The following is a 21,916-nucleotide window of genomic DNA, read 5'->3' on the forward strand; positions in this document are numbered from 1 at the left end:
GGAATTAATAGACAGACTAGAAGGTGTGACAGCGGCAGGGCATGGGGGAAAGAGTCACTGGGTAGCTGCACCGGCTCTTGGGTAGGTGGGATCAGCGTCTAGCGGCAGGCGGTGACGGTGTGGGGGGGGGCATGGACAGACAGGCAGAGCCCCTAGCATTCTGAGTCGCCCCTAGGCATTTGCTTATAGTGCCTATGCCTAGGGCCGGCTCTGTGTATGAACTTATTTTTATATCTACATGTGTGTTATGTATAGCTCCCTGTTTCCACACAGTGCTGCAGGGCACCAACCACATTGTTACAATAATACAACAAATAATTAACAACATTTAAATTTTAGCTTGAAAAGAGCATATATGCAGAAAATGTAACCTATTTATTATTTGGCTTCTCGATTATTTATTTTGGCTGTTTTGTCTCTCTGCTTTCTTTCTTGACTTTAGATCAACCTTAAAGTCCTCTTCTTTTTCTTCCAGATGGTTCCCCTACTCATCGTCCTCATCACTTTCATACTCCACTTTTTCATTAACTATTAAAATATGAAATAGAAACAGTTAGTAATGGATAGTAAGCAGCCCACAATTAGTTATTTATCTAGCCAGAAAAGAGAAATCATAATGTATTTGTCTGTGTTGCAGTATTAGGATAAGATATGTAAACAGTAATCAGTATTAGTATTTACTGGTAAAATGAGACCTAATTATAAATTCAAACACCAATAACAAACATTTGTGTCCATATCATTGGTGGCATGGGCGTGTTATGGGAGCATGCTGTGGGGACATGTATTCGTCATGTGACTTTCTATTACACAGCACTGCAGCCATAGTGGCCATATTGTGAGACAGTGATAAGGGAGGCTGTGCGCCAGGCAGGGGCTGCTCATTGCTGCAGCTGATGGTGAGACGATGGTGGAGAGATTGGATTCATCAGAGCAGATGAGCATTGGTCACATATACAAAGTGGGCATTGCAGGGTTAGCTCAGTCCATCGCACACAAGTACACAAGAGGAACGCTCAAGCTGATATTTGCATAATGTTGCACTTGTGAATCTGTGAGAAATGGCAGCTGTACATGAACTGTGTGCTCTCTGTATCAGGCCAGGAGATAGGGGCTGATTTTTTGTTCTGTGGTTTTTACTTAATCAAGTTATTGTTACCTGGTGTCGTGTCAGAGCCGGATTCTATGTCCCTGTATGGCATTCTCTCCAGTCTGCTTTGTATACAACTGCAAAATAATGAGAAGTGCTCAGTGGCAGAACACAGAAAGGAACCATTGGGTCTCCCCATCTTATAGGATTTCAAAACCAATATATATGGTAACATTATATAATAGGGCAGCCTATTGTATTACAGTATAACACAGCCACACAGGGCAGCAAATGATATACAATATATGATTAATAAATTATGTACAATATAGCAAAGCAGTTTTGACTGTGTTGTACTTTTCACGTTACATTTCCTACTAAGAGCAAGCGAGGGTTTAGGATAAAATGGATACAAGTTATTTTCACTCTTTTGGCTTTATTTAATATATCATATTGGTCTAAAAAACTGGCTACATACTGGAGCAATGTTGTTCCGATTTGGCCAAATTGGAATCACAAATCGTTCATATCGTGCAGTGTGTATGCGCTCTCCCGCAGTCTCATGTAACGATGTCAGGTTTAATGTACTCATGCTGCCCCATACATATTAAGGACGGAACGAATGATCATTACATTGTTCATTACATTGTTCTAATGTATACCCAGCATCTGATCTGTGGGGTTGACATATTGGCTGGGTGCACATCGCTCAGTGTGTATCCAGCTTTAGTGTATCAGTAAAATAAAATTATATATGTTAACACCAGTTTTATTGACTTATGATGCTGTTCCACCAACAGAAATCCTAAATTTAATATAACTTTCTTTCTCATGAGGCAGCCTATTTAGCAGGAATTAGCAGTCCTGATGTCAGAGGAGGTGGGTGGTATTCCGTGCTCCCACTGTGTATGGTATGACAAATGGCGTTGTCTCAGAATGGCCACACCCACTATGACATGGGGATGCTCCATCCTGCTGCTGCTCCCAATATGTATTCTCCCTATGCTGTTAGGTCTGCTCACTGTTATATGTGGAAAGTGTTTATTTTGTATATGAATAGTATGTGTTCCTGTGGGTTTATTGAGAAACAATGATAATACAGGGACAGAGGATGTAACACTGATTAGAGTGACTGGGGAGATACCATTGTCCAGGAGCGTAACTAGGTATTTGAAGGCCCCATAGGAAAAGTTTGTAAGGACCCCTGTGTACCACCCAATGGTCAAAAATGTATATAACACATGTAACTTTGACAAGGAAGATGCCCCCCCCCCAGCTCTGGGCCCCATAGCAGCTGCTCCCCTTGTACCTATGGTAGATTCCCCCATGCAATTGTCCATTTCTGCTGGCATTAGATCCAGGAATTATCCTACCCCACCTAATGCTAAACCTGCCCCTGGAGAAGACAGGAGACATACACATCTATCAGACACCCATATCATATTGGTTACATTGGGGAATAATATAATAATAATATACGTTTTATCTAGAGAAATCAACTGTTACATTATTTGTACATGATAGTAACTTACCTGAAGTAAATGGATAAAGCCAATAAAGCCACAACAAATGTTATGAGGATAGATATATAAACTGCTGCTATCCCCTCCATTGGAGATTATGGGCAACTATGCAAGAAACAAACAGGTTAGGTGAATAAACTCCATTTGTAGCCATGTCACACATATCAATCCCTTTTATATATAACAATTAAAAGAACAAAAAAGCTGCTTCCGTAACATGAGAAGTGTTGATATATGTAATAATAAGTAATATAAAACAGCATGACACACCTTGTATAATCTCTGAGCTAACACTCTGGGCCTGCTAGCTATAAATAGTATGAAGTAGGGGCGGTTACAGAGAGGAGGGGGCTGTGTGCAGGCCCCTCCTTTGTGGTGCAGTAGACTCTGGCATTGTGACAGAGTCTAGTGCGCATACGCAGGTCTCCGGTAATATGGCGCCCACACCATGGTCCCAGAGGCACCTCTACTAGACATATGCAAAGCGCTAAGAAAATGGCCGGGTGGTGTGCGCTGCTATTACAATGCAGACGTGGGACTCCAGAGAGGTAAGTATTTTTCATGGGTGTGTGGTGTGGGTCCATGTGCAACGCATACCCTGTGCCCATTACAGATACCCAGATCCAGGCCCATATATGTGAATAAGATTACACACCAGAGGCTGGAATTTAGGGGGGAATTTAATTAAGGGCGAATACATTCACCCGGCCAAATCTGCCCGGCAACCACCGTACTTTACAGCAGCGGGATCTCACATAAAAGTGTTCTCTACCCCATAGGGTAGTGAGCACTTTTGAGCGAATCATGCATTCTGCCGGCCGTACAAAGGGTACGAGATGGGTTTCCATTGCCCGCATTTAAACGCTGTGGCAAAGGCAAATTGCACCCTTCATCAGCAATTTAATTCCCCCCTAATAGTGTATTATAATATGCTCACAAAAGCTGGTTTCTGAAAGTGTGGCAAAAGGAGTATGAAATCGGGTATGCTGACTTTCAGGGGACCCTCCATTTTCTCAGATACTGAAAGGAAGACCCAGGCCACTATCTCTACTAAACACAACCAGCACAAGTGCACACTGGCAAGGACAGTCACAGGTTGTAATGACGAATCCTTGGGATTCAATGTCACTGGCATGGCGTAATGCATGGGGGGAATCTATTGCTGCTAGGGGAGGTGGGGGGTGATGAGTAATGAATTGAAAGATGTATTTCCACGGTGTCTGTTTGCATTGGAGGTGCAATACTTTAATAGGAACATATGGGGTGGGGTGGAAGGTAGTAATGTTACTGGGGGATCTATTACTACTAGTAGGTTAGGGTGGTAATGCCACTGGGGATCTACTGCCACAGACATGGTGGGGGATAAATTACCAATGGGGACATTTGGACTAACACAATACATTTTTAAAAATATGTTTTTGACTTAATTAAAAATTTAAAGTCATTTTATAGATTTTTTTTTTTTATAAAAGATAATTATCAGATAAGTGGTTAAAGAGAAGGGATACCTCTGTCTCCTATATACATTTTACCTGTATATAAATACATTATGTGAGGTCATTTATGTATTATATTAGCATCTAACTAAACCCTAGACACAGGTGAGTTATCATCCCCAAAACAAATACCACTCCAATTTTTTTCTCACATATATATTATATCACTCACTTAGTGTATTACTGTAAACCTGTGTAAGGTTTTGTTATATTGTATAGTAAGTTATCTATAATGTACATTGTATCCTGATATCTGCTGATGTATACATGTGTCTATAGCTCTATGTTGCCAAATAAAGTGATTTATTTATGCTTAGTAAATAATTATAATGACCACTTACCTTTAGTTGTCTGAATTAATTCTCCTTTACCAGTTTATACTGATTAAAAAATTTCCTTAAACAGAAAAACTTGAATATACGTCTTACTCCACTGAATACTACCTTTCAAAAGACTGAAACTGATGACGTCTGTGACATCACCCTGGGCCACAGCTCCATTATGACAGGTCATGTGATGTAATAATGATAACTAGGAAGTGGCTAGGACCTTATTTGAGAAAATTCATGGAGTGTTTAAAAATAAATGATGAAAACAAAATAATGTTAACAAACCAATGTGCTGATAGTTCATAGTTGTTACAGTGTTTCAGGTATTTAATTATTAGCTTTCTTACCTTTTTTGTATACTTTGTTTACATAAGGGATTCTTGTCCTTTTGAATGGGACACATGACTTGGGTGTGTCTTGGTATGTAGGGTAGGTATTTAAGATCCCTTTTTTTCAAAATGTTTTCTGTGCTTCCTAATGATTAGTACTAGATGTCATTACTATGAGCAGAACAGCCTGCACATGTGTACTTAGCTGAGATACTTATCATGGCATGTGTGTGCTCATATGGTCACACGTGCCCGGTCAGAACTTTATCAGCACTGTGCATGTGTGAAATGGAAATTGCACATGTGCAGTACCACTTTTGCCCATGATCACGGATCACAGATGGGTAAGTACAGCATCACACCATCCTGAGATGACATTACACTTTTATCTAAAACTGCAATAAGCCGCTGTCAGCCAGTGACTTTCCCCATACTTTAGTGAACTTTGATAAAAATTGGGAGAACACAGTAGATATCTTAAGGCGCGTATACACAAGATGATCTGCTCCATGAGCAATATTGTCTAGTGTTTCCCTGGCAGTACTGAAAGATATCATTCATGATATCATTCAGTGACGTCATCCTCTCTCATCTCGGTACTTGCAGAACCTGATGATATTGTCAGGTTGCCCTGCAAGTACAGGCGATGAAAGATGTCGTCAACGACCAGCGGGAGCGCGCATCACTGGTCGTTGATGGCATATACACTGGATGATATTGTGAACAATGAACGATAATGATATCATTCAAATCAACCAATTTATTGCCTGGTGGACACTCGCCTTTAGAGTTTCCTACGATATCCAACTACATTAGTAGTCCGAAGCGGTGAGAAAGCTCTTTATCTCAAATACGCTCCTTCCCAACTTCACAGCTCTTTGAATAAAGCCCATAAAGCATTGTTTAATATTCATTTTGGCAAGAGATAACCAAAGCAAAACTGGGTTCTCCATGACCTTGGGATTTTATTATTTTTTTAATGCTCCCCATACTGTGTAATACGAGGATAGAAGCAGGACTGGTGGAAAGTAATAGGCTCTTCTCAGGCTTTCCTACCCGTCAGGAACGATATCACTCATTCTGCATCTCAATTGCCGCTGAAATGTTAGCGCTCTAGACATCCAGGGTTTGGCTAATGGTAGCACCAGCTTTGGTTAGAAATCACTGAGGTGTTTCATATATAACATATACCATCACCAGGCTAAGGTAGTATTCTTTCTTTCTTTAACTGTTTTCCTGGTCCAAAAGTTACTTACAGCACTCCAAATTCTTGAGATATTTGAACTTCCGCTAACCCATTTTTTTTCAATACACCAGATGCAGCATTATATAAATCCTACGATTCAGTGTTCTCTTATTTGGATTGGGCTAATGACCTTGACTTCCTCTTGTTTAAACCTCTAGTGAGTCGGGATGCTATTACAACTCACTACAAAGTGCTTCATGATGCTTTTGATACTCCCTGGGTGTAGTCTGGTTTACCCTTTTGGGTAGTAATGTGTCTCTATATTACTTTGGAAACACCAAACCTTTGTTTTATTGTATTGTTTTTTGCCATATTGATTTATTTTTTTTGCTTCTTGTCATATATTGCTTATACCTTGTTTCTGTACTTACAGTATATGCTATTTCTTGCTTTTTATCATATAGCCGTTTTAGTTTATGTTCTTTTGGACAGTTATTGTGTGTATTTTATGTATTATATGTTTTTTAAGTATTACATATACAATATATTTATATATATATATATATATATATATATATATATATATACTGTATGTATATATATATATATATATATACTGTATATATATATATGTATGTGGCCAAACGTCCCGCACTCTCAACTTATACTTGACATCTTCAGGGTGCTTCCAAGGACAACTGGGTCCCAAAATAGAGCTGGATTTCCTGAACGGAAGGATGCACTCACTGTTTTTTTTAAAACAATTTTTAAAGTTTATTCATCTTTAGACATCTCTTGTTGCAATTGTTGAGTGACATCCGAGACCTTAATGATGTTTTTTTAGCAACCTTGGATGTGAAGTCACTTTATACTGTTATCCCCCACCATGAAGGCCTAGAATCTTTGAGAGCGGCTTTAATGACTAGGGAGTCCAAGTGTATTCCTACGGAGTTTTTGATTGAACTGGCGACACTGGTGATTTCTAAAAACCATTTCCAGTACAAAGATAAGTTTTATCTTCAAGTATCAGGTACGGCAATGGGATTGAATTTGGCACCTTCGTATGCCAATCTGTTCATGGCCGGATATGAGAAGGAACATATTATCTCCAAGTATGGCAACAACATCAGGTTTTACAGCCGGTTCATAGATGACATCTTTTTGATATGGCAGGGTACGATGGAAGGTTTCAAACAAATGGTTATCAATTTGAATACACTGGATAGTCCAATACGTTTTACATATGAGATTGATAGTAGATCTATCAATTTTCTAGATGTCTCTATTTGTTTATCTGAAGGTAAACTAGCTACCTCACTATTTAGGAAGCCAACCGATAGGGATATGGCATTGTCACCAACGAGCCACCATCCAGTGGCGTTGAAAGAAAATTTGCCGGTATCACAATACCTGAGGGATATGAGAATCAATACTACAACTGAAATGAGGGAAATCCAGTTGAAAGACATGACAAGATTCCTTGAAAGGGGCTATCAGCAATCCACCTTATATAGATGCCTTCAGAAGGCGAAACAAATTTTTACGACCCCTCCAGATGAAGAGATTAGAAAGAAGGACCAGCGTCTGATTTATACCACTACATATGATGGAAAAGCAAAGTACATCCAGAAATCGATAAAAAAACATTGGCCGATTCTACAAAGTGATAAAACGTTACCTTTTCAACATATGGCACCCCATATGATGGCATCCCGAAGAGGTCCCAATTTAAAACAGATGTTAATGAGACCCACTTTGTATCCAAATAAGGAGAGTGAATTATCGGATTTGTTTTTATCAAGACCAGGCAGTTACTCATGTGGAAGTTGCATAACCTGCACCTCCATGATAGTGGGTCCGTCTTTCCCCCATCCCCACTCAGGTAGCAAGATTGCCATTAAGTATAGGTTGCATTGTGCATTAGATCATTTGATCTATATTCTTATTTGCCCTTGTGGCTTATATTATGTAGGCATCACAACACGTCGCTTTAGAAACAGGATGGCAAACCACCGAGCCTCTATTAGGGCAGCCCTGCTCACTGGTAAAAGTGATAAACCGGTTGCCAGGCATTTCTTTGAAAAAACTCATCAGGCGGCAGCCCTAAGATGTAAACTAATTGATTGGATTCCTCCAAAACCAGGCTGTGATAGGCTCTTAAGTCTAAAAAGACGAGAGAGCTTTTGGATCCATAAACTTGATACAGTTACACCAAGAGGTTTAAATGAACACAATCCTTGGAGTGTGTTCATGTAAGTCCCTTTAGGAATGTTAATTGTACTTTGTCCTATAATATTACAGAGTCAGTTTTCCCATAATACATTTTTTGATTAGTTATATATAAAGATTTGTGAGTTTGGTGGGTATTTTATTTTATTATATGTACAAATAGTCAGGTTCTCTGATAAACTTAGCCACACGGGGTTTCATTACTTAATGCATTATTGGTATTTAGCATTATATGTTTAAAATTGGTGTATTGCATACATGATATACTAAATTCGATTGTCATGTTATTTGTAATTTTTTGCATTAATAACGCCAATAATCCAACTTATCTTGGTCTATTGAGCAGGCTTAGATACACTGCTGGCACATATTTCCGTTTTTGTGCTCCGTTACATAACGTGAGTGCGTTGCCTGGATACCCCCTGTCTGCCTATCATTGTCAATTGCAAAGGCGCGTTGCCTGGATATCTCCTTTGTGCTTGCGTGTCTCTGTGACACGCGGAAGCGGATCTCATTAAGATCATGCACTTCCGGTCTGGCGGCTTTTAGCCACGACTGAGCGTTACTTTACAAGAATAACGGGCGAATGGGAGCCTCGGCACGCCAGGGCCACGCGGGTGTTTTGTTTGCCTTCAGACACACTACTTCAGGTAAGCTTGCGTGTTCAATGCACGTGACTATAGGTCCTGTCTTATACTGTGCCACTGATATTCTCGTGGTGATTACATTCACAGGTTTTGATGTCCTTCTATGGATTTCTTTAGTCTGGCCATACCCTGCGAGTTCTTATAGAGGTAATTAAGTTTGCATCCTGTTATCACTGCCATGATTGGGTCTCCATTAGCAGCTGTTTGTACAGTAATGTTATAGCAGGAGTGTTATCTCCGTTGGTGGTTGTGAGCCTTAATAATAAATTCTATGTATTTAATATTTAGATTATCTCCGATTTGTCTATGCCTTGGTTTCAGTGGAGCACAGGTATGCAGTCTTTTCACATGTCATAACATGTGGTGTCATGTTGCATGCTGTGGGTGCACTCATGTATATATTTTGCTCACATATTGGTTAATGGTATGGCTGAGACTATTAGTGATTAATAATAATTCAGTCACATTTGACGTTTAGGAACCTGATAGACACATTATTGTATGTTTTTCTTCATGTTTCACAGATATTGTTATATCCGGTTTCCAGTGTCTATCCTATATGATTTTGTTGAATTGAGGTCTTGAGAAAGGTGCATGATTGTACCGAAACGTCGACCATGAATACAGAAATTTTTTTGCTTCACCGAGATGTCTAAAGATGAATAAACTTTAAAAATTGTTTTAAAAAAACCAGTGAGTGCATCCTTCCGTTCAAGAAATCCAGCTATATATGTATGTGTATATATATATATATATATATATATATATACACTGTATATGTATATGTATATATAGTAATAATCTTAGGGATCACTGTCTGTTATAATAGTTATATTATAATAGTAACACTGAGGTTACGGGGTTGACTTTCCAGTGGTCCCAAGCTTTTTTAATACACTAGTTCCAAAATTAGATTGCACAGTTGTGTAATGTGCAATGAACTGGATACTACAGGTCTGATTGAGAGGTCCACGCAGTCTCTGCCATAGCTGTGTCTTGTTGCGCCAATGATATACAAATACTAGATTAATTCTTTCCTTTATGCACTAGAGTGCGACGAAATGCGTGAGCCCTGAGACGCCTACTGTCAGTGCCCATGCACGCTGCAACACTGCCGGTGGTTCTGAACAATCCATCATTGGTGCACCATTGTGTCTCCATCTGAATGCCATCTACACATGGACTCTGTGGCTGCGGCTCTGCGTCTGAGAACACAGACACTTTCACTGAGGTGCCCACGACACTCCTATAACATACCCACACCACAAATTCTGTTTGCGTCACTTCAGGCCACCTCCCAGTCACCACTCAGAAACACCCATGGTTTCCCTTGCCATTTATGATGCTAGCATTTCCGTGCACAACGGCGCCTTTGTGCGTACCATTACTGATTTAATGAGCCATTCGCAGGAACCATAACTGATTTAATGAGCCATTCGCAGTTTCACTGTACCGGCCGTGTGTACTTACACGTGCATGGCTTAATCTTTGAGACAAGCATATGCTACTGGGAGGATCAACCAGCCCTTCTGCTGGACATCTTATCCCATTTTTGCAGCTCAGTGCCAGGCGATCTATCCGCCTTCTGTTGCGGAACTGCAGTGGCTGGTTATTTCTTTTGAATGTTTGGGTTCCACAACAATTGGAACCCTTTGAGCTGGGACTACTTAATTAATTTATGTTGGAGTTTGCACCAAACTGTTTCCCCTTGAGCTTGCCTTAGGACACCTGCGTTACGGTTTGACAGGTGTCAAACTCCCCACCTGGTCCAGGAATGATGATGTTCGTCCATGCAAGATGACTATTTGCCTCTTTCTGAGTTCCGTTTTTTTGGAGGGAAAAATCCGAACTCAACGTGCAAACTCGAACCTATCCGAGCCTGCACATCCCTACTACTAAGGCACATGGAGCATTATATATGCAGCGTTTGCTGAGTAATTTTATCTAAAACTAAAATTATTTTTAATAATAAAACATAATTCACGGGTGAGTGCTGCAGCGACTAAGCACAAATGTAAGTAAGAGGGAAAGTGGTATTGCAGCTGGGTACCAAGCAATTTTACCTGGCTTGGGACTCAATGGAACACTAGCTGTAAAGCCCCATGTGACTCTCTCATCACACTATGCTACCTTCAAAACCTCTGAGAATACATGTTTCTAAGGGTGATCCTGTTGTTAGACATACACGTACATGGAATTAGATGGGAAATTATAAATACCAGTCCTATATCAAGATACAACAACTGAATTAGGTCTCCTAAAAATCAGCCCGTCTAGGGCAGTTATATAAAAAGATTAAAGATATTGGAATTCGTGAGAAAATTCCCCCACTATGTTTATACTTTCTGCAATATTTTGAGGGCTGTTACGTACAACATAATGTGGCCCCAGACTCTCATACAGGTCTGTTTAAGCTATGGCTTCACACTCATCTCAGCTACAAATTTGAGAGAACTTTGGAAACAGATCCTGCAAATGGTCGCTATTATGTGAAGTAAAGACTCTACTCTCATGTTAGTGTAAGAGGTGGGAGGGGGGTCCCCCTGAACTGGCTGAGTGGAACCTCGGCTGCGGTGCCGGTGGACTTGGACACTTACCTCCTGACTCCCAGACTCTCACCTTCAGGCCGCCGAGGGCGCTCATGTCGACGGTCCTGGAACACAGGTCGGACGCGGACAGTCGCGAACTGGGTTTCCACTCCTGGCCCTGGAAAAGAACAAGGTGCTGAGGTGGGGTGACCTCCACTGGGATCAATGGATGGTCATCATTGGCACTTTAGGCCTCAGACTGGCTACACCTACGTGCCAAGCACAAGGGTGTACCCCGAACGAAAACACCCGACAGGGAAAAGGGAAGTTGGGTGACACACAACACAAACAGCAAACAAAACAATTACCATCACCGAAAATAATCTTGTCCCTTTGCTGGACGAGTCCTGATCTCAGCACCTGTAGATGAACACAACAGCAAGAGCCCCGCACAGGACCCGATACAATAACAGATGCCTTACCACTGCCTACCTTTAATGGGGGCCTGACTGTGGGAGATACAGCGACTTACCAACAGCCTACCTTTAATGGGGGCCTGACTGAGGGGGAGAACGTCCTGGTCCCAGCCCGGTCTACCTTTGATGGGGGCCTGACCGCCTGACCAATTTTCACAATGCTTCTAGGGCCTTCTGCCCTTGCGTACCTGTGGCCTAGCCTGACTGTCCCTTGTCCAAGGCCTAGCGCCGAACTACAAAAATCACGGCCTAACGCCGACAGCAACAACTCCTATGGCCTAACACAGACTCACAGTGACCACGCCCTGGTGCCGAATTAACATACCCCACGGCCTAGCCCCGACTTACCATGAGACACGGCCTAGCACTGAATTACCATGCGACCCGGCCTAGCGCCGAATTACAATGACCCACGGCCTAGCGCCGAATTACAATGACCCACGGCCTAGCGCCGAACTACAATGAGACACGGCCTAGCGCCGAATTACAATGACCCACGGCCTAGCGCCGAACTACAATGAGACACGGCCTAGCGCCGAATTACAATGACCCACGGCCCTAGCGCCGAACTACAATGAGACACGGCCTAGCGCCGAATTACAATGACCCACGGCCTAGCGCCGAACCCTGGTGGTCTAGGGAGGTGTGAGGGACTTACCAGTCCCGGGGCCTCCGGCGGAGCCGAGCCTGGCCCAGCCTCCGCGTGGTCTTCACCGGAGGTGGAACAACATCCGCCACCTTAGGGCTTCCTGCAGTCTTCACCTGGGCAGCAGTGGGGCTAGCTCTTTTGCGTTGCACACTGCTTCCCCAGGGCCTCCGGTGCCTTCTCCGTCTTCACTCCTGGTGGGCGCCGGTCTGCAGCTCTTCGCCTGGCGGGTGGCGGCCTGGGTGAGCTCTTTTTCGATGGGCGCCGCCCTGTGGGACTTCGGTCGTCTTCCTTCTCCTATCTTCGGGAGCTCTTCACCGCTCCGTCCCGGCCGTCGCACTCCCCGTCCCCTCCTCGCGCCAGCTAATTCAAGCCGACGCCAGGGGGCGGGGTGATGACGCGGCGAGCTACGATTGGCTCGCCGTGGCCATCCCCTGCTGGCTGCCGATCTGTGAACCCTGATTGGTTCACAGTCGGCGCCACATTCAAAGGGGCACGTGCTGATTGGCTGAGTCTGAATCCACCAAGATTCAGACTTGCCATCGTGCCCGTGGAGTAGCGGCGGCAATCCGCCGCTACCTCCACGCCCGCTGCGCCGGATGGGGGGTGGGATCACGACCGATCCTGGCCCGCCGGCCAGCTTGCGGATGGGCCCCGCCACACGCTCGAACGGGGCTGGGATCTCTCCGGATCCCACCCCACTCTGATGCCCGGGGCTCCCGCTGCCCCAAGGCACCCCCACCATCCAGGCGTGGAGGGTGAGGATTCCTAGTAGCAGGGTGAGTGACCGCACTGGCACACTCAGCCCTGCTACATTAGTGACAGACATTGGGACTGTAACACCAGATATTCTATGCAGCTTCGGAACAGGACTTTGTAACTCTGGACCACTCTCGTTTACCAAACATATGATGTCACTATGAGGGGGCGTGGCCGCCGACACTGTGAAGTAGAACTTAGGATGCTCCATGTGGCTCTACTGGCTGCAGGGTGCAATTTCAGGCGTCCTGCTAGCCAAATGCATATGCCATGGGGCAGGGACGGTGATAACCACATGGCCCTGCACCCTGTTCGATGGCACTGTTCGTCAGCCCCTAGTTGCAGCCCTGGTTCTGTGCAGCTTTAAACTCGCTATCCAAAATAGGCTTTTGTCTCTATGTGGTAGTAGATTTAAAGTTGTGTACAGAAAGGTGATCAGTAGACTTAGGATATTTACTTAGTATCATGTTACAAAATATAAACATAATGACATAATGATAATGTAATAACCTTCCTACCCTACCACCCACTGTCATGGATATTTGTTTTTACAAGCACCTAAATAGCATGGAAAACCTTATGTATTTACAGTAAAAGCCCAGTTCTAGTGATCATAGATCAGGGTAGAGGTATTGCACAAGGCAAGAAATGCATGTGTTGTAGAAACAGTCTCCTATATTGATACAACAAAAGACCTAAGTGCAGCAGAAATCCATGCTTGCAGGTGCAGTTCTGGTTATAGAAGGTATTTATGTGAATAGGAGGTTGTGTACTTGTGCTGTTCTCTTGTGTGTGTATATTGCAGCTATCTTGTATGTGTGGAAGGAAATTTCTATCCTTTCTAATGGGCCTATTCATCATCACTTATGGGCCCAATACACATGCTGAAACACTAGCTTCCGCATATTTTTTGTAATGGGCCCATTCATTATTAGGGGTCCGATAAGGTCATTTAGTATTTTGCTTGCGGGAATCAACGCCATCTTTAAATGGCGTTGGTTCCCAGACTCCAAATCCTTCCATTTGGAAGAAGGTCTATGGCTGCGTAGAGGGATCTGACTGGATCCTTCTGCCAGCTCTGCACTGAGGAGCTCATTCAGACCCGCTCGCTAGATGTGTTCGCTCGCACCCAGCCTATGCAAATTCGGCTAAGTGACGGCATGGCAGATGATCGCACGGCAAGGCATAAGCACGCCCACTATGTCTTGGCGTGCGATCACTCTGTGTATGCAGACGCCCACCAGCCTGTCTTAAGACGCCCACTTGCGTAGGTCATCTCCAGGAAGTGTATGCAACCATCGGTACATCGGGTACCATCAGATGCGATCGCAGCATTTGAAGTTGACTATACCCTGCCTCGAGCACTTCGATCACTTCAGTGTGAAATACAGCCAGGTGACATGTACAATGACGCTTCCTTTTAATTATGCACGCCTTTGAAACGGTGTTAAGACGCTCAGACACGCCTACGTTCGCTCCTCCACTCCCCCGTTTCTAGTGGCCTGCCCCTTTTACCACCCCCAAACGGCTTTTCCTGTCACTCACTCTGCTGGGCAGTCTATGCGCAACGAGCGAACGCTTCACGATCTCTAGCACTGGTTCGCGCACGTGCACTGCGATGCAGGCGCAGAAAGCGAACATCGGCCGGCTACGTGCAAACGCATCCTAGCAAGCAGGTCTGAATCAGGTCCTGAGTGTACAGTGACAGTGCGCATGCATGATCTTAGTCATGCATGCGCAGTCGGCTGGGCGGACACCGGTAAGTATCTGCTACTTCTGTAGCAGTGTTACTGATCGTGGGGACAGTTGCTTTTCAGAGCAGCTGCTCCTGCATCGGGACAATACTGAATTGCTCCGGTAATTAAGTATTCACCACCACAATTTGTAGGACCCTAATCTCTTAGGGGTTTATTTACTAAGCAGTGTTAGGAGACAGAGGGAAAATTGATAAGGTGCCAGCCAATCAGCTCCCAACTGCCATGTCACAGGCTGTGTTTGAAAAATGACAGTTGGGAGCTGATTGGCTGGCACCTTATCACTTTTCACTCTGTCTCCTAACACTTCTTAGTAAATAGACCCCTTAATATTTTAGACAAGCTAAGAGGAGGGGTTTACCTTCAGGACTACAGGGTTATTTATGTCGTTACAGTCAGTTATTACAGACAGAAGATCATTTTCATGCAATAACTGTTGGTGGCCAGTAGAGTAACCTAATGTCTATTTTAAGGTAGAAAGGGAGCAGTGGATACACAATTCTTCTATCAAGCAGATGTTATTGCCCATACTATTTGTATTTATTATCCTTGTTTCATAATATATCAAATGCCTTTTTAATAGGCACTCTAAGTTTGTCTAGCTAAGTATATTAAAAAGATCTGATATTTAAAAAGCTTATCCTGATTAGTGCCGTCAGCATATAGGTAAAGAGACAGCCTAACTAGATTAAACATTTATCTTTTTGAAGGTTAAATTGCACTTGTTAGGGAGGTCTATATATACAATTTATATCCCAGATGGCCCTGGCCCTTGCTGTCTCCAATAATGAACCCAATAAATCACCAAACAGTTTTCCCTGAGGAGAAAGGATTAGGTGAGATTACATGGTGTACAAGGAATATAAATGTGTTTGGAGGGGGGTATTGGTAACTGTAATAAACTGATAAAAAAAAACAGAGTTTGTAGATAAAGGGACACTTTATAGAGTTTACTAGGCATAATGTAAATGGATAAGGCAGTTCAGAGTTACTGGACCTAATAAAACTTGCATATATCTTTGCTATAAGTGATATAATATGATATGTAGAGCTTAATAAAATGATGGTAAAAATATAATTTAAAAATGAGTAAAAGTTTGAAGTCTGATAGTTAAGAATAATGGAAAAATAAATAATCTAATAATGTCAGATGGAGGTAGTACACTTGAGTAAGATCATAAAAACACCATTAGGATGGCTGGGAGGGTCAACGGACTGTTAACTAAATTTTGCAATCAACCAGCCATTTTTAGAGGATTGCCACATTATAGAAGTATGAGGGCTATTTATTATGTGGGTAGCAGAAATATCAGTGGCATTCCCTCTGTATTCAATTGCTAAAGCAGTCCACATAGATTTTCATAGGGACAGCAACAATGCCTCATTTACTGAGGGACTGTATGGATGGGACAGGCATTTCAACATTGCAGGAGGCAGTAGCAGGTATATTTTTAACATTTTTTAAAACTGCCCTTAAACGACTCAAAAATATACTTACACCCTATAAGTGTATCCCTAAATTAACTACAACATTTATGTTGGCCTAAAAATGTTACTTTCTGTCATTATTTCACTGTTTTAGAAATAACAGTGACATTTGACACACTGTATGAACCCCAAACCCTTTGATTATGACACACTTCTATACTATTACCCAATATTAGTTTACCTTTTTTGAGGGTACAGGCTGATTTCCCCTTTTTTACCTGTACTTATCGCCTGTCTCCCATGCTACAATTGTTGTGCAGATTGGTTATCACTGGTTTTACAATAGGATAGCCCGATAAACGGGAGCGCGCTTAGTTGCGTAAGTGACATATTTGGGAGCTAGCTGCGAAAAGTTTTCAACTGCGAAAACTTTTTGTTTTCGCATCTAATTGGATATCCCCCTTAGACTATACCTGTTGCACAGTACTTGCTAGGCATATAATACAATAAACAATCATACATATTATATTGGAGTCAAATGAATAGCTAAGGAGGGGAAAATGTATCAAATTGTCCTTTATCTCTGCACTCATACTATATTTTGCCTATTTTATGTATGTATTTTTGTAAAGTTTTTGAAAATAAGTATTAAAGTTATTTCTTATGTTTTCAGATTCTGTGACAGAAGTTAAAACAGAAATTTATGTCACTAGTTTTGGACCTGTTTCGGATACAGATATGGTAAGTATTCTTACATATGTTGCTCTTCTTTCATAATGTGTCAAAAACAATGTATAAAATATACACTGAGTAGCAGTGGTAGATCCTGAGGGAGCGATGGAATGGGGATCAATTTTGTATAGATCCCCACACTCTGTATTGGTGGTTGACCAGTGCAATCCACCAATCAATTTGCTACAGCAGCTGCACCCTTCATGTCTGTGCTTGAGAAGCTGCTAGACCCCAGGACCCGCCATTGTGCTCAGTACATCCTATATTCTTCATGGCATGTATTTAACAAGCATGAGCAAAGAGAGAGAGAGAGGGGTGCGCAGGGCCAGCGCAACATCCTCCCCATGATGCCATTAATAATACCATCCTCTGAGCATTCCGCATCGGCTCGTAGTAAAATATTCCATGGTAGACACACACCTAAGTACCCGTGTCTGGCCAATGTCTCATGTGTCCTGCCAACAATTTGCTGCAAACATTCTTTAGAGATACTAGTTCGTGTTGCTAAAGATTTGTTGGCTGCACAATTATACTGCAAATCTCCTGTCTCACAACATAAGAAGGGTGCTCTATTGGCAGTGGAGTAACTAGGGGCTTTGGAGCCCAGAGCAAGATGAAGAAGGCGACCCCCCCATACACATAACAAACTATATTTGCACACTGATGGTGCATGGGAAAATAGTCATGGTCACTGAAAATGTGGTGTGCCAACATGACATGCCACCCATTTCTCGTCACTCTGGGAACATTCGTTTCCATATGCACCTTACCTATATGGTGGTTTCTCACAATGTGGAACCTCTGAAGAATTTATCCTCCCAGAGAAGATGGCGTCTTCAGTCGGTATTACTATTCATGTAGGTCACATCATTCGGAAGATGTCTGGAATATTAACAAGGTCATCATCATACAACAGCTGTTCAACCAGACCCTGTGTAACTTCCTGCCCCCTGCATTTCTCAGCCACACCATCTCCCGTTGCATCATCTATCAGCACACTATCACCCCCCCGCGTCATCTCTCAGCACACAACCATCTACCCCTCCCCGCGTCATCTCTCAGCACACCATCACCCCCCCCACGTCATCTCTCAGCACACCATCATCTACCCCTCCCTGCATCATCTCTCAGCACACCATCATCTACCCCTCCCCGCATCATCTCTCAGCACACCATCACCTCCCCCACATCGTGTCTCAGCACAGCATCATCTACCCCTCCCCGCGTCATCTCTTAGCCACACCATCGCTCACTGTGTCATCTCTCAGCACACCATCACCCCCCCTGCGTCTTCTCTCAGCATACCATCATCTACCCCTCTCCAAGTCATCTCTCAGCACACTATCAGGACATGTGAATGAGGGACAGACACAGATACACACAGACAGATACATACACACATGTTGTTAAAAGTCATCCCCTTCCCATTCCCTCCCATCCCCCCACCGATGGCACCTTCCACCCCCCCCCCCCCTTCACCAGCACCACACACGCCTACGGTGTGGCTCTGGTGCGGCGGGGAAGGAAAAATCACTAGCTGACAGCTGTCATGTGACGGCGGTGGCAGCTCTCAGCATGCAGAATGTAAGGTAGACTGCCTGGGAGGGGCTGCGCGATTCTGCTGTAGCTCCCCCTACAGTTGCCTGGAAATGCCTGCTCATCACAGCTCACAGTGGGACTCGTTTGTCAGGGCGCAATGGTGGCGGGGGCAGGCGGTGCGGGTACAATGCCCTGGCCGGTGGTGCCCCCTCCGCTGGGCCTGCCACGGCACCCAGGGCACATGCCCTGCTCGACCCCCTCTAGTTATGCCACTGTCTATTGGATTGAGATCTAGTGACTATGGAGGCCATGGAGTACATGTTTGCGGAACCAACTTGAGAGAACATGTTTTATTTTCTTTAATCAAGTAAACTTTTACTGGTATTTTAAATAGGTATTTTAAATAGGGGAAAAAAAGGAAAAGATGAGAAAAACATTATAATACAATAGTTGCTGACATAAGACATGAGGTTATGCACCAGTAAATAGCAAACAAACAAATAAAAAGCAAATGTGCCAGCCCAAGTTACAAAACACAAAAGTGTGGAGGCATCAAAACATAATCTCGCAAGCGGACCTCCGAGACCCAGGGGAGACTGAGATAATCTACTGTATATCCCATAGTTTATGACATTTTGGATTGGCTTTTCAGCTAGTGTAGACATAATGTTCATGGTCTATGGTGTCATTAACAAGTACTTACCACTCAAAAATATCTGGCGGCTCTGTAGCACACCAGGAATGAGCAATAATACCCTTGGTGATAGTGGACAGGCCCAAAACATAACGATAAATAGTAGAATTAAAGAATTCTTCCACATCTAGGTCAAATAAACAGAGTTTGGGTTCAGCAGGTGGCAACATTGGAAGAGTAAATAGAATGGGCCTGATTCTGTAGGGATCGTAATTGCAAAGCTGCACTCAGGCAAATTTGCAATTGAGATCCTTGCAGATATGGTAATGCAGTAGGAGGGATCACGCCCCCTGTGCATTACTTAACCGAGCTGCGTTGTTCAACGCAGCATCGGTTACTCTGCATACCATCGGCCGCCGCAGTTTAGAGGAACAGGCCATGAAATCTCTGTCACCCGACGGAGATCCTGGCCTCTTCCCTCCCCCCAAAGGTGGCGACATGACTCCGTTTCGGGTAACGGAGACTGTCGGCACCCCATCCCTGCCCCCAAATGGCAGCAGACTGTCAATCACTGACAATCTCCTGCCAGTTTGCAAGCGAACTCGCAGACCCGTTCTGCACATGCGCAGAACGGGTCTGGTGCCTGCGCAGATTCCGTGCACTAGCATGCACTGCTGAATCAGGCCCTATGTGCGGCCAAACCAATAGCCAAAAATCATGGTCCTTGGGAACTCACAACAAATGCCAGAAATTACAGACAAGGGCTTGACATTGGACAATTAGAGGGATTACAAGCATCAATGCGAGCTAGAACAGCAGGTGTACGATAAGTGGATCTGTGTAAAATAAGTGTAGCAAATCCCAGAAACATTGATCGTCTTGAAAAGAACCCAAATCCGGCTATTATTCATAATGTCACAAATCTGGGTCTTAGCATTTCTGACATACTGTATGAGACACTCTTTCATTGTTGTTTCCAGGCCTATGCAGAAACATTCCATTGCAATTAAACAATGCACCAGAGCAGCTCAGCAGTGGTCATCTGATTTCTGCTCCAATGGGAATGGACTCTCTGCTATTTACACCTGCACCTGGAGGCAGCACATTACCTGAACAACGTGTTTCCTTACCAGGATAGTACTAGGCTCCATGATTCATTCCTTGTATTTTGATGTCGTGTCTCCAGTAACTTACATTGCTAATTCCTGGGCGACTCGTTGGTTACCATCCTCAGCCATTTCTGCCAGGGTTGCAGCTTCCATGCTGCATATAGACTTATCCATTTGCTGTTGTTACCTACATTCTATCTGACTATACTGCAGCTTCCATGCTGTATACAGACTTGTCCATTTACTGCTGTTATCTGTGTACCATCTGTCAGCACCACAGCTTCCACGCTGTATACAGACCTGCTCCAGCTACTCCACTAAGCCAGAGTGTATACTATTACCTGCTTACCATCTGTCAGTGCAGCAGCTTCTACGCTGCATACGGACCTGCTCCAACTACTTCGTTCAGCCAGCAAGTATATCGTTACCTGCTTTCCACCTGTCGCCGTGTCAGCACTGCAGCTTCCACGCTGTATACTAACTTGCTACTCCTCAGTGCAGAGCCATCAAGTGCAGCACGGTCTTCATTCCGTCATACTGCTGGGACAGTGTATGCACGTTACCTATACTGTAGTACTCTGTGCTATGTGGTTATTCAGGTCATTTGGTTGTACTATTGTGCTGATCCTATATTGGTTTCCCTGCACTGTGTGCTGTTGTCTTTGGCTGTTCAGAGAAGGGTGCTGGTCCCAGGGCTAGGGTTCAGTGTGCAGTGGGCCTGATTCAGAGCCGAACGCTCTGAAAAGAGCACTCGCTCTGAATCAGGGCCCTCCTCCCTCAACTTGGAGCGGCCTCATGGACGCTCGCATAGTTGTGGGTTACCACCCACAGCTATAGCGACCGTCCATGATGATGGTCAAGTCCATCGCGACCATCGGGCTTGCGACGAGACCCTGCGGTAGGGTCTCACTGCCGCAACCCTGGAGTGATTTTGGCTCTATCAGAGCCAAAATCACTCCCACTGACATCACTACTGATGTCAGTGGGGCCGGACTCAGACGGTAGGCGTTCCCATGGGAACGCCTCTGTCTGGCATCCACGCACCCGGCACGCCCGCCAAAGGGGGCGTGCTGTCAGTCACCATCGACAGCACGCCCCCTTTGGTGCGAGACCCCGAGCGACGTATTCCTCGTCACTCGCCGGGTCTCACGCATGCGCACGACGGAGCTCCCTCCGTCGTGCGCATGGGCATGCGGCCAACATCGACCTGCTTGCGAGCGTCCGCTCGCGAGCGGGTCTGAATCTGGCCCAGTGTACGGTCTGTACACTGAGGTTTTCAGTAAGCTGTATTACCTATCCTGACTCTCAATTTCTAAGTTCCTCACTAGGTTCCAGTTCCAGGTCTTGCGCCAGAGTAGTACCAGAGTTCCAGATTCCTCAAGCTGTACTCTGACTACATTAGACTCTGATTCCTGGCCTGAGTTCTCAGTTCCAATATACCAGTACTGCATTGTCACCAGTGTACCTACACTCCTGTTTATA

At 44.0% G+C, this 21,916-nt stretch overlaps 1 protein-coding gene across 1 annotated transcript in view; it reads left to right on the forward strand.

The window, feature by feature from the left end:
• Positions 1-21,916, forward strand: part of LOC148508676 (gamma-aminobutyric acid receptor subunit alpha-3-like) — a 496,671-nt gene that overhangs the window by 329,440 nt on the left and 145,315 nt on the right. Inside the window, exon 4 of the mRNA XM_088444226.1 lies at positions 17,094-17,161. Within this exon, the coding sequence (XP_088300352.1) occupies positions 17,094-17,161 (68 nt within the window). The remainder of the gene's footprint in view (positions 1-17,093; positions 17,162-21,916) is intronic.

This window comes from Taudactylus pleione, unplaced genomic scaffold (genome assembly GCF_031769625.1).
Source record: "Taudactylus pleione unplaced genomic scaffold, aTauple2 ptg000352l, whole genome shotgun sequence".
Lineage (NCBI taxonomy): Eukaryota > Metazoa > Chordata > Amphibia > Anura > Myobatrachidae > Taudactylus > Taudactylus pleione.